Source organism: Phaseolus vulgaris, chromosome 2 (genome assembly GCF_051622355.1).
Source record: "Phaseolus vulgaris cultivar YP4 chromosome 2, ASM5162235v1, whole genome shotgun sequence".
In the NCBI taxonomy this organism is placed as follows: domain Eukaryota; kingdom Viridiplantae; phylum Streptophyta; class Magnoliopsida; order Fabales; family Fabaceae; genus Phaseolus; species Phaseolus vulgaris.
In genome coordinates this window covers 32,398,721-32,413,878 of record NC_143499.1, presented here as the reverse complement: position 1 = coordinate 32,413,878, position 15,158 = coordinate 32,398,721, and the positions used below count along the sequence as shown (strand labels likewise).

General features: G+C 29.0%; 1 protein-coding gene across 1 annotated transcript; it reads left to right on the top strand.

Moving 5' to 3' along the window:
• The first annotated feature begins 8,430 nt into the window (after positions 1-8,430).
• On the top strand, positions 8,431-9,611 carry LOC137811520 (uncharacterized). The gene has a single exon (XM_068613311.2). The coding sequence runs from the start codon at positions 8,467-8,469 to the stop codon at positions 9,403-9,405; it is 939 nt and encodes a 312-aa protein (XP_068469412.1). The 5' UTR covers positions 8,431-8,466; the 3' UTR covers positions 9,406-9,611.
• The last annotated feature ends 5,547 nt before the right edge of the window (positions 9,612-15,158 follow it).

Sequence of the window (15,158 nt, the reverse complement as noted above, 5' to 3'; positions counted from 1 at the left end):
ATTTCAAGAAGTATGATCCTTTCTCAGGTTTTAATGAATGGTCAGTTTGTTCACAATTCACTTAAGCCATTATATGCAGCAACCTTGTTTATGATCAGAAAACTTTAACAAAACAGGAAGAACAATTTTCACTTAACCCAGAATTAACAGATTCAATTTAAAAAGAACAGATTTAGTTCTTGACAGAATTAAGCAAAAAACCAGAAAAGAGTGCAGAGATGAGAATACAAGATACACACGTTTTTATACTGGTTCACTCATACAGAGCTACATCCAGTCTCACCTTACCCCAAGGTGGAATTCACTAAAAACAGTACCAATCACTTACAAAACCAGCAGTTCTTGAACACTACAAGAACAACACACACAATGCTGAAAAACCCTATTTCAGCACACCTTGCACTCCAAGAAACCCTATCAAGGAGTGACTAACACTTACACCTTTACAAAACAGAATAAAGGAAAGATTACACCTGAAAGGAAGGTGCAAGAACTCAAAACCAGTAGTTCAATTTGCTGCAGAACTGCACCAGCACCTTCACCAAGATCAAAGGTTTCCTAGAACAAGCACACTTGAAAATCCTTTTGGAAAATCTTTCAAAAATTCTTTCAATCCTTCTTCTCACATGGAAAGTGTTTTATCTCTGTCAAAAACGTAATTCCTCAGCCCTAATTCATGTGAGAGAGACTTTTCTTTATATAGAAAACAGTTTCTAACTTCTTTTCAAAAAAACAGTTGAAAAGCAGTTAAGAAAACAACAGATTCATTTTTGAACTTAACAGATTTATTTTGTGAAAACTGCCAACTCAGCTAACTGAAATAACGAACTGAGCTTTCCCTTGGTGCCTTAACAGAAATTTAGAAAAGCCTTTTAACAGAGAAGAAATAAACAGATTCTTTCTCCATAAAACAGATTTATTTGTGTACTGTTTTAAAACTGTTAAAAACATTTTAAAAAGCTTTTCAAAAACTATTTAACGAAAGCCTTTTTAACAGAGAAGAAATAAACAGATTCTTTCTCCATAAAACAGATTTATTTGTGTACTGTTTTAAAACTGTTAAAAACATTTCAAAAGGCTTTTCAAAAACCATTTAACCACATCATGTGCTTGATCTAGACTTGGTTAGGCATCTAGGCTAGGTTATACAGCAAAAGGCAATCATACACACTTACATGCCTAATTACAAATGAATCTAAAAACCTATTACAATCTTCAAAGCACTCAAGCCATTTTCTCCATCAAACACACATCAAGTCTTGGTAGGGAAGAAGCTTCCTCCAGCTTCAACAAAGTTTAGTGATTTCATTACAAATATTTTTTGGTGGGTTGAAAAAGGATAAAAATGATAATGGTAAGGGTGAAAATACAAATTTGATTAAGCACACATGTATCACAAATGATAGAAGTCTTCCTTTCCAACTAACTAACTTAGTTTATCAGTTGCTATTAAACACCAAAAATTGGTATATAAAATTCCTGTTCTTGAAAAGGGAGAGTGTTTTTTTAAGGATTTGAAAATGGCAATAACATAAAATTTACTAAATTCTTTTCCAACTATCAATGAAAGAATTATGATTGGTTGTATGCTCCAATAAAGACTATTTTTTGCTTTCAACATATGAATAACATCATTAAGACTATTTATAATTCTACAAAGTTAGTTTCAAGAAACCAACAACAAAGATGAGAAGACTTTGTTCATCATTCATCAAATTGTTAATGCAGATATCTTGGAGAGGATATTTGATGGGAAATTCAACACAATAAAAATAATATCTCAACAAGAGCAATAAGAAGCGGATAATAATTTCCCCAACTTGCAAGAATCTGTACGGAGCTATAACAAATAATGGCAGCAACATAAAACACACTTTAAGAAAACACATAAATTTTAACGTGGAAAACCTTCTAAATATGAGAAGTAAAAACCACGAGCACAAGCCAGTCAATCAAGCTCCACTATGATCAAAGTTATGGTTACAAGAGAGTCTCAAATCACAGCACAAATTGTGTTTAATAACCAACCAAATAGCAATACAACAGAGATGAAACAGAGAACAAGAAACGTGAAAAATTCACAAACTACAGCTACCGTACGCGGCTTATATGTCACTTTTCCGGTGACTTTTTAACAATCCTAATGGTCCAAATAAAGAACCACGAGGTATGAACCTGCTGACAAAATTTCAGAACGATCCAATGGTGGAAAAATTGTAGCAGCAATCAGAAAATTTTCATTTTCAATAGAAACTCTGAAAAAGCTGCTTTAATGTGAGATGAATTTCTCTCTGCTCAAACAACTTATACAAGATCCGAATGGTCATATTAAAGTCACACAAATTATGAACCTGATTACAAAATTTCATCCTGATCCAACGGTGAATAAAACGTAGGTGGCAGTCGGAAGTTGTTGGGCGAAACTTTCTCTCTTTACTCTTTTCTCTCTCTGTCTTTTCTACTGACGACTGTCTCTTTGTTCGAAAAAATCCTAAAGATTAATATTGAACTGGGCCTTCACATAGGAAGTGAGCCCAATCGAACAATATTATGGACAAGAAATATGAAGGAAGCATGGGATATTCTTGTTAAATCCATGAAGGTGCTAACAAATTGAAGAAGACGAAATTCTAGATCACTAGTTGTTGCAATTGAATAAGAAGAAATTATTGAAGAAATGAAGGTTGATGAATTGCAAGAGATTCTTAAAGCACAAGAAATCATACTCGGTGAAATATATTCACTGACATTCTCAAATCAGACTTTGTAGGCTAAAACATCAAAAGGAACCTCAAGAAAAATCAAGAAATGATGAGTCAGGATGATTAAATATTGAATTCATAGAATTTTGAAGATTCAAGAAAGAATGTTGCACCCAACAAAGAAGGAAGAAAAAAGTTTGATAAAAAAGACATTCAAATGTGATAATTGTCAAAAGTTTGATAATTATGCTAGAGAATATAATGGAAAGAATGTGTCGAGAAATTATTATGAGGCTAATTGGCACGAGATAAATTATAGCTAAAATTGTGTTATTCATGTCAACAATCAATTATGAAGAAGGTGAAATTTTATGGTATTTGGACATCGAATGTTGATGAGCATAATTTTATTCACACTAATTAGTAGTTTTAGTTATAGATTATTGGACTGTAATAATGAGTAAATCTATTCTTTTAATTTAGATTCATACAATTGAGTTTATTTTTGGGCCTTAAATATTTTTTTGTGTTAATTTTTTGTTTTTTAGATTAGTCTAAAGAAAGTGTCTACCTTTGCAAATGGGTCAAATATAGAAAAGTTTAGGTTACTTCTTTGAATCAAAATAGAAAACCAAATCTGAAGAGAAGAATGAGAAAAAAAAATCTATAATATCTCAGAAACAGAATTGAAAACAAATCTTCTGTAAAATACAAGGAAACAAAATCCTAGAATTCTGGAAAGTTGGAAACTGTGAAATTGTTAACAAATCTAAACTAGAATATTTTCACAAGAATCTTGGAGCAGAAAAACCTATAAAAAGACATAAGCCTTAAGGAAAAAGGGAAGCTTTACAAGATTTTCTTAGTTTTTTTTCTTCTTTGTAATTCTTTTGTTTTGCCTCTGCATGGAAGACTAAATCTTTTTTGTTGATTCCTTTGTAATTCCTCATTAAGTTTTGAGGTTTTGATCAACCGGTTTTTATTTGTTGTTTAATCTCTTTTATATTTTATGTTAAACAATCTCAACCCATTTTATCTTTATTGTTATTGCTAAATTTTCTTGTTTGCAAATAGATTATGAACACTAATGTACTGATTTCACTATTGGATTCATTAATAGGCGACTTGGGATCATCTGACCATAATTATATTATCATCTCTCTAGCGTTAGACAAATCATTTTAATTTGACACCTAAACGATAGTTATCAAATGTTCAAATCATGAATAGGTCACATAAAAATGGTTGCTTCTATTGATGATAAGATGAGGAGCAAAATCAAATTTGTAGATAATAATTATTTGAATATTAAGGACACTCACCCCATCACGAGACAATTAATATCACCTACAACAATTTCTATATGTAACAATTTCTTCCTCAACAATTATCCTAAAAATTGTCATACTATGAATCAAACTCGTAACTTTGATTTTGATACTAATTATTGAATTAAGCGTTCACCATCAGATCGTAAGTTATTAATAATAGTCATAACACAATTTTTTTATATTTAAGAGCATAATAGTCCAACTATCATAATTTTATTATGATTTATCCACTTTTAGAGAACAATTAATATCACTACAACATAAGATAAGCCTTTATCAACTATGATTAATGAAAAGAGTTGAATGTGACATCATAAATATGGCCTTTGAATTTAAAAGTTTAAGTTAATTGAGAACGGAAGGTGGTACATGGTCTTCGTGATATTGATATTCTAAAGAAGTCTACTTTCAAACCCGAATTAATATCAGTTGACTTTTTGCTAGGTTTCTCTATCTAACTAATTTATTAGGGTTTAATGTTCTTACATAGATAGTATGCTATTTTTGTTTTCGGAGACTATTGAAAATCTTCCACCCAATGCAAGCAACTAGCCAACGCAGATAATAATATTTTTTACATTTTTATTAATATTTCAAAACTAAATAAAAGTATTCGTAGTATTGTAATAGAAGAATTAATATTAATATTGGAAACTTTCAAAGTTGTGAACATATTATTTATAAAAAAAGAGTCTATATGAATATGTGTGGTTTTTTAAAACTATTTGTAATTTTTTGTACGGGTTTATCTACAATTTTTTTCTCACTAAAATTCCTGGTATTTAATTGCGGAAATTTCCTATGAATCTACCTCTACAAAATCTGCATGTTACATTTTAATCTATATATAGAATTACCTGTGGATATTTTTTAAGAAAATTACCTGTGTCTTTTTTTCGCACGAAATTCAGAGACGTTGCTATGAAAAATTGCATTTATTGTAGATAAATTCATAGAAATTCCTTGCGATTTTCAAAATCAGCCATAAAAATTATCTGTGAAATTACTTGGAAATAAAAATATGCAGGAGAATTGAAATATAACAAAAAATTGCAATAAAGATCAGCGACTTCTATCTGAGCGGTTAGATTAGTCTTATGATGGTGCTAGAATAAGAAAAATTGGTTTCTCAATAAGAAATTTTAAAAGATAAAAAGCAAAAATAAAATTGATTTCTCAATTAAGATTAATTTGTACATAAATTAATTTATAAAATTTGTTTTAAATATTTTTTCTAAAAAAATTAATTTGTATGTAAACTAATTTTAAATTGTAGAAAAATAAGTTTTATTTATTTTTTTATATTTATTTCTCCTTATAAAAGCTTTTATAATTTTTTTAAAACATATCCTTAGCTTTAGGGTAAGTCAAGTACATGAGTTATATGATTTTATTAATCTAGTTAATTTGTGGAATACTTAAATTCGTTTTAATAATACTTTTGGAGATTCAAGGATCTAAAGATTCAGCTTCTATAATAGGGAAGTTTATGAGTTAGGAAAAATATACTTAAACAAACTCAAAGACCTTAATATAAATTTTGTTATTATTCAGGTGATTCGAGTTAACCTATTAAAATGTTATATCTTTTGGTTTGAATAATGCATGCGTTTATTTTTAAACTCATGGAATTAATGAGCCTACTAATTATACGACATTTTATTTATGTTTTTATTAATTATTATTTATGATTTTGTAAATTCTAAACTTTTGGATTAAGAGAGAACCCTGTATTCATGAAAAGATTCTAATCATAAAAACTAAAGTTTATTAAAAAGAATATAGAATCAAATTTCCTAGAAATGGTAATTTTTATATATCACATCAACAACTCATAAAAATATATATTTTATTTATTGTATGGATCTCCAATAATTTCTAAAACCAAAAAATGACAGGGGTATAAATGCCTTTAAATCTTATCAACAAGAACAGGAGAAAAAGGTTTTAAATTGATTAAAATTATCTTTTATATCAATACAAAAATTGATCTAGATTAAAATGACATTATAAAAAGATAAGACTTTTAAATTGGATTAAACTTTTAATATAGCTATAATAAATCTAAAAGGATTATATTTTACACTGGTTATAACTGTAATTAATTTTAGAAAACATACTTTCAAGATCAATTATAAATTATATAATAAATAGACACTACAATGGTTTAATTATGTTACAACAAGAAAGAGAATAAAGACACTGTTAAGTTATTAATAGTGTTAAAAAAGGTTTCAAATTACATTATAACTTTTCTAAGGCGGCGAACATAGTGGACATTAATATCATTGGCCTAAATGAAATAATCACTAAGATTACGATTAAAATTAATTTTAATTTAATATGAAGATTCCAAGGACTAATGGAAGTGAAGAGTATAACTCCAATGAATTTTAAGAATATTTTGATAAAGGAGAGTCCTCTATAAATTATTACAACATATACATCTAAACAATGATGTTGTAGATAGGAAAAATAGGAGCATTTTATGACTAGAAGTATGATGAAGGAAAAAATATGTCAAATTATTTTTTCCGTGTATAAATTCTAAACATAATTTATTGATAGTTGTTGTTTAACCGTCAAATTAAAATGATTTTAGTGGAGACTATTTAACATAGTGTTAGATCGTCTAACACTAAAGAGATGATAGTATAGATAAAGTCAAATGACTCAAAGTTATCTTCCAATGAATCTAATAGTGAAATCAGTCAAACAATGTTTAGAACTTATCTCTGAACAATAAGAATAACAATAACAATAAAGTAAAAAGGGAAATTTAAATTGTTGTGCAAAAAAGTAAAGTAGACAATTAAAAACAAATAAAGTAGATTGATTCTCAAGCGTTTCTAACAATAAATTCTTCATCAGTTGATAAATATTTAATTAATTCAATTATCTAAACAGAATTGAATTGACTAAACATGAGTTACACAAAGACAATCAAATCCCTTTAATGAAACATGTGTTCGCTAATTTATGTAGTCCATTATTCGTCTTCATGTGTCTACTCATAAGGTCTTTAATGTATCTCTTAAATCATGAGCCCAAGAAATTGTTCAAAAAAACTAAATAAGAGTTTAATTAAAGACATAATTGAATTATCATCATGTGTTAAAAAACAATTCTCAAAACAACAATTCAGTTTAGAAAAATAGTAGATATTTTGACACAATAAGATATTGAAGAACAAAACTTTAATTGCATAAAACCTCGACATTCATTGTGAAATTATAAGAGAATCAACCCAAAGAAGTTTAACCTTCCATGTGAATGCAAAATGAAAGGATTACAAAGAAGAAAATAAAGAAGATGTCGTTCTGAAGCTTGATGTTTGATGCTTTCTCCTTAAAGCTTGTATATTTTTATAGATTTCTTTACTTCAAGGATCTCATAATAATATTTGACTTCAGAGTTTGTTATCAATTTTAACGTGAACTTTGTTTCTTTACTCTTTTTTTTCTTCAGAAGATTTGCTTCAAATTATGTTTCTGATATATTGTAGATTTTATTCTCTAATACTTTAACTCAAATTTTGTTTTCTGTTTTGATTCAAGGAAGCAACTTGAATTTTCAATAATTTGACCCACTTGCAAAGATAAACATTTTCTTTAGACCATCTAATTAGATGTTCCTATTAGACTATCTACTACATGTAATCACTATATCGTCTACTCTAACTAAAAATATTAAATTAGTAGAAATAACATTTCATATCAAAATAAATCAAATTATATGAATTTTAATTAAAAAATAGTGCATTTATACATAATCCAAACTTGGAAAAGCCAAATATATTCTAAAAAGAACATCAAAAGTATTTTCAAAACTTGAATTTATTCAATTCAAGCTGAAGGTAAATTGGGTTAGCTAGTGAGACTAGAGCACGCTAGCTAGCCGTATAAATTTTTAAACTATCTTATAACTTTTACATTTTTCATATCTGAAAAGCTATTTTATATTTTTTAAACCATTATATAGTTTTTCCTATTTCTTTTAAACTACTTATATACTTTTATAGATTTTTAAAATTTTCATATTTCTGAAACCTTTTTTTTATAGTTTTCTTATATTTTAAACCAATTTAATACATTCTCATATTTTTAAACTTTTTCGTACTCTTTAAATTATCTTTATACTTTTTATGGGTTTTAAACATTTTTATATTTTGAAACTACTTTTATAAAAAAAATCATGTTTTTCAAATTATTTTATGATTTCCCACATTTCATGACCCTTTATTCATGTTTGAAAAAGTCATTGCTTATATGAGGAGGCTTCCTTCTACGAACCTACCAGAAGAAAAATCAACAATAAAACGCGTGTAAAACTGAATCTAAATATAATAATTAATAAAAATAATAGTATATATTTGGAAAGAAGAGGATCAAACAGAACGCAACTTCACTTCCCAGTTCTTCTTTCCTTCTGATATGGCCCCCAAGAAGCACCTTTCGGACTTCATTTCTGAAGCTAAGCTCATCATCAAAGCACACCTTCTTCACTTCAACATTCTTTCTCTCACCTTCTTCTTCCCCCTCTTCCTCTCCCTTTTTCTCTCTTCTACCCTCTCTCACCTTTTCAACTATTTCTTCACCAACAACTCTTCCACCCTTCTCCCACCATCACAAACCACCAGCCCCACCTTTTCCCTTCTCTATTCCCTTCTCTCTTTGTTTTTTTCCAACTGTGGAGTCATCACCATCACCTATAGTGTTTTCCACTTCTTCCATGACCAACCCGTGAACCTTCTATCTACCATAAAGTCCATTGGCACTTCCTTCCTACCCCTCCTCGCCACCACCATCGTTTCCCAACTCATCTTCTTCTCCATCTCTCTTTTCTACGGCCTTCTCTTGCTTCTTCTCATTCACGGGGCCAAGCTTCTCCACCTACCACTTCTTCCATACTCGTCGCCTTACATCATAGGAGTCTTCATTGCGCTTCCTTTGATAGTCGTGCAGACGTATTTGGAAGTTAACTGGACCCTGGTGAATGCTATTGTGGTGGTGGAATCATGTTGGGGCATGGAGGCCCTGAGAAGAAGTGCGAGGTTGATCAAGGGAATGAAAGGAGTGGCTCTATCTTCTATTTTCTACTATGGATTCTGCGCTGTGATCTTGACATGGAACATCTTTTTCTTGACAAGGGGTTATAATGTATCTACAGAAAGTGGGTTTCCTGCGGTGTTGATTTGGGAGATGATTTTGCTCGGTTCTTATTTCCTTTCTATGATTACGGTTTCTAAGATTGCGGTTACTACGGTCTTGTACATATATTGCAAGACCAATGTTGAGATTGCAGAGGATTTTGGAAAGGACTATGGTACCTTGTTGCCCTCCCATGATGGGGACGTCTCGCAGGTTGTTTGAGCTATGCATCTAGTGTTAAAGTGAAAATTTTATTGTGTTGTGGAATCTCTTTGTAATGGATGCTGGTGGGAATCATGTTTTCTCTTACACCATGTATAAGTTTTATTTTCTTTTTTGTTCTTCGTCAAGTTTCATACCATCAAATTTTATCTTTTGTATAAAAACCATTCTAAGTCTCATAATACATAAAAGAGTTTTATTTATTAGATAGTTATGCTTTAATGGTAAAGAATTTAAATGATTTGAATAGCTACTTTCAAACCTGAGTTAATGTAGGTTGACATTTCTGCCAGCTTTCTCTGATTAATTTATTAGGGTTCGGAGACTATTGAAAGTCTTCCAGCCAATGCAAGCAACTAGCTAACGTACAGATAATAATATTTTTTCCAGTTTTATTAATATTTCATAAACCAAATAAAATTATTATTATTATTATTATTATTATGTAATAGAAGAATATTTTTAAAAAAGGAATTTATATGAATAATTGTGGTTTTTTTAATTATTAGTAAAATAATTGTACGGTTTTATCGATAATTTTTTTTCTCTCTAAAATACCTGGTATTTAGTTACGGATTTTTCCTATGGATCTGCAGAATCTGCATGCTACATTTTTATCTATAACATAGAACTACCTACCTGTGGATGTTTTGTAAGAAAATGACCTGTGTATTTTTTTCTCACGGAAATTTAGAGACGTTGCTATGAAAATAATCTGCATTTATTGTAGATAAATTCATTAGAAATAAGAAGTTTTAAAAGGAAAAATATAATTGATTTCTAAATAAGTTAAAATAAATTTGTAGTTAAATTAATTTATAAAATTGTTTTATATGACTTTTCTAAAAATATTAATTTGCATGTAAACTAATTTTAACTTGTAGAAAAATAATTTTTATTTATTTTCTATATTTATTTCTTCTTATAAAAGCTTTTATAAAGTTTTTTTAAACATATCCTTAGCTTAGGGTAAGTCAAGTCTATATGACTTATATTGACTTATGTTGTTACTAATTGAAAGGTAGGTTTACACCTAAAAATTAGTTGTTATAATAACTAAATTAAATATCATTTTAGAAACTAAATAAAAAATTGATTTCTAAATTAATTTATATTATTGTTAAATGATTTCTAAATTAGTATCTAATTAGCTACAAAAAATTTAATTACCAATTATTTAGTTTCTAATTTTGGTAGAAAAACATTGGTTGTTAATTAGATATCAATTTAGAAACCATTTAATAATAATAGAAACTAATTTAGAAGCCAAAATTTTTTTATTCTTTAAAATGATTTTTAATTTAGTCACTATAACAACTAATGATTTTTGGTATCAAAAATTGATTTCTATTTCATGATTTTTTTTGTAACGTTAATATCACATATTCTATTTATATGTTAGTGTATCCATTGAATGTTTTAATTTATTTTATTCTATTATATCTAATTTATATGAGTTATATGTATTTTATTAATTTTGTGGATTATTTAAATTTGTTGTAATAACTACCTACACTTTTGGAGATTCATGGATCTAACGATTCAGCTTCTAGGGAAGTTTATGAGTTAGGATAACGTATATACTTAAATAAACTCAAACACCTTAATATAATTTTTGTTATTATTCAGGTGATTCGAATTAACCTATTAAACTTTTATATCTTTTGAATAAGGCATGTTTTCATTTTAAAAGTCATGGAATTAATGAGCCTACTCATTAATACGACATTTTATTTATGTTTTTATTAATTATTATATATGATTTAATAAAATTCTAAACTTTTGAACTAAGAGAGAGAACCTGACATTCATGAAAAGATGCTAATCATAAAAACTAAGGCTTATTAAAAAAATATAGTATCAAATTTGCTAAAAATGGTCCTTTTTGTATTTATATATTATGAAACATTAATTGCATCAATAATTCATAAGAAACATCTTTTATATATTTTATGAATCTCCAACAATAATAAAAAAATCATTAAATAGAAATTAAGTGACTAAATTAGATATAATTTTATAGACTAAAAATATTATTATTGGTATCTAAATTAATTTTAATTATTAATAAAATTTATAAATTAGTTTCTAAATTGATATTTAATTAACTACCAACTAGTTTAGATTTTAAAATTGGTAGCTAATCAAATACCAATTAACTAATTAGATATTAATTTAGAAACTAGTTTATAAATTTAGAAACTAATTTAAATGCAAATAATTTTTTAATCTATAAATAATATATAATTTAGTCAATATAGTAACTAATTATTTTTTGTCTTTAAAATTGGTTTCTATTTAATGTTTTTCTAGTAGTGTAATTTTTATCAACCATTTTCTTTTTAAGATTAAATATTTTCAAAACAATGATTAGTATAAACAAACTCCAAATTGAACAAAGTAAAAACAATTACATACCAGAATATCTTGCCAAATCTTGTTTCTCTCGTGCTCGGTGACATGATCCCAAAAATCAGTTAAGATAGAGATCCTTTCAAGAGCAACTACTCTAAGATAACTACTAAAATTCTTTGCATTCGGCCTAGTGGCCACACTAGTGTTGACATCAATAGGCAATGATATTTTTTTTTACCTTTATTTATCTTCACACACATAGTTTTTAATCTTGTAAGTCCTCTTCCAGTTCTTGAACGAGGAACTTCATCATGTTCTTGTTATCAAACAAATATGATAAACATAAAGAATATGAAATATAATAAAAATTATATATTGTAAAACTAAACCTCAACCACATGCAAATATTCCTTTGTCATGATCATCTCGAGTTGAATGTACAACATCAACAACATCCTCTTACTCTTTATTGGTCGTCATTCTTGTAAGTGATTCAATCTCACAAATGTCATTGTTTGGTTCTTCATCTTCTGGGTCATTATGTTGCTTTTTTCCATGTAGCTCAACAAACCAGTGTTCAGACATAGGATCTAGGATATAGAAAACTTGGGAAGCTTGATATGCCATTATGAATGGTTCATCATGATAACCTATCTTTCGAAAGTCAACCAAAGTCATTCCAGATTCATCAACTTTGACACCTGTCTTATTTTCAACCCACTTGCATTTTAAAAACATGTATAATAAACTTGGTATAATTAACTTCCCAAATTTCTACTATGACACCATAATAAGGCATTGATCCCACAATAGGATTTTGATATTTTGAAGTTGAAAACTGCATGGACTCTGCCTCCGAAGTGACTCCACTATTTTTCATTATACTCTTATCATCTCGAGACATTGTGTAAAACAAACAACCATTTACTTGATAGCTCGAACAACATAAAACGTCAAACTTAAGACCGTTTGCAAGTTATGTTAATGTTTCAGATGTTGATGGATCATTCATGATTTCTTGCTTAAACCATGACATTTTTCTAATTGCCTTGGATTCTTATATTTGACAATATGTCTTTGGGTGTATCTAAGTATGGTAACACCTCATCAGTGTTATTCAGGATATACAAACGAGCTTGTAAAACCTCTTATCTAGATTTGCTTATGACATGTACACCTTTTGAAGATTTACTTATCAATCTACGAGAGTGCCAACATTTTTCAGGAACCCTATAGATTTATCTTTTGACAAGCACTCGGAAAAAAACTCAATAGATTCTTTTGAAATGTATCTTTCAATAATGGAAGCTTCCGGACGACATTGATTCTTCATATATCCCTTCAAAATCTTCATGTATCGTTCAACTAGATACATCCATCACATATAAACTAGCCCACACAATCCGATTTCTCTTACAAGATGAACAACCAAATGTACCATGATATCAAAAAAAGATGGAGGAAAAAACATCTCGAGTTGACACAAGATAACAATAATTTCTTTTTTAAGTTCATCCAACTTCTGAGAGTCAATCTTTTTACTACACATCGAATTGAAAAATAAACATAGTCGAGTGATTGTATGCCTAACATTTTTTGGTAAGATTCCACGAATAGCTACCGGTAGTAATTGTTGCATTAGAATGTGACAATCATGAGACTTTAAGCCAATTAGTTTCAAATCATTCATAGATACAAGACTCTTCACATTTGAAAAGTAGCCTTGTGGTACCTTAACACCTTTAAGACATTCACCAAAACTTGTTTTCTCTTTCTTTGACAAAGTGTAACAAGCTGCAAGCAAGTATGTACATTTACCAACTTCTCGTGGTGACAGTTCTTCTCGTATATTCATATCAATCAAATCCAGATGAGCATTCAGACCATCCTTTGTTTTGCCTTTAATGTTCAGACATGTTCCTATTAAACTGTCACACACATTCTTTTCTACATGCATTACATCTAGACAATGTGACATCTAACTCACACCAATATGGAAGATAAAAAAAATTGATCTCTTCTTCCATATTTCAGTCACAGTTTGCTTCTTCTTCATTTTTCCAAAAGTCACATTAACATTTTTTATCTTTTCATAAATTTCAAGGTCAATTAGGGGAGTGGACAAATGTCACGTTCTTGGTATCCGTTAAATTTTTTTTTTCAATCTATCATACGGGTGCTATTTCGTTATAAATCTACAATGCCCAAGATACACAGTCTTTCTTACGTGTTTCAACTGCTCATGTGATGTCTTCTTTTCACATATTGGACATGCTTTATGACCTTTCACACTATAACCTGACAAGTTTCCATATGCAGGGAAGTCATTGATAGTACAAAATAACATTGCATGCAATAAGAAAGATTCATTTTTAAACGCGTCAAACACATCAACCCTTTTATTCCACAATAATTTCAAGTCTTCAATCAATGGATTAAGATAAACATCGATTTCATTTACAGGTTGTTTTGGACCAGAGATCATCATAGATAACATCATGTATTTGTGCTTCATACACAAAGCAGGATGTAAGTTGTAAATCACTAACAAAATGGGTCATGAACTATGATTACTACTTAAATTTCCAAAAGGATTCGTTTCATCAGTAGTCAATCCAAGTCTTAAGTTTCTTGATTCTTTTCCAAATTCAGGAATTTTTTTTATCAATTTTCTTCCATTGTAGAGAATCAGCTGAATGAAGAAGTAATCCATCACATTTTCTATTATCTGCATGCCACCTAAGGTTTTTAGCATCATCTGCATTGGCAAACAAACGCTTAAGCCTTGAAATTATTGGAAGATACCAAATGACCTTAGCAGGAGAACCTTCCTTTGTGACTTCATCATTATATTCGTTTTGACCAACTTTAACTTTATAACGTGACAAACCACACCTAGGACATCTTCTTAAATTACCATACTCATTTATGTATAAAATACAATCATTAGGACATGAATGTATTTTTATTATATTCCATTCCCATAGGACAAAAGAATCTTTTTTACCTCATAATTTCGATTGGATAATGTATTTCCTTCTGGAAGCATGTCCTTCAGCAATTGAAGTAATTCTATAAAGCTTTTGTCAGTCCATCCATTCATTGCCTTCAAATTCATCAACCTTAACATTGTTGATACTCGTGTGAAGTTAGTTGAACTAGGATACAAATGACTCTCTGCATCATTAGACATATTTTCGAAACTACTCGAGAAAAAGATTTTGCTCCCACATCACGAATCTTGTCCTCTAATCTATCATCCATTGGGAAATCAACAAACACCAAAGCTTGGTGAAAACTTGGTAAGTGCAACAATTCACCATGCCACGTCCATATTGTATAATTTTTCAAAAACCCATCACAAAAAAATGTTCTCTAATCTTGGAAACATTCAATAT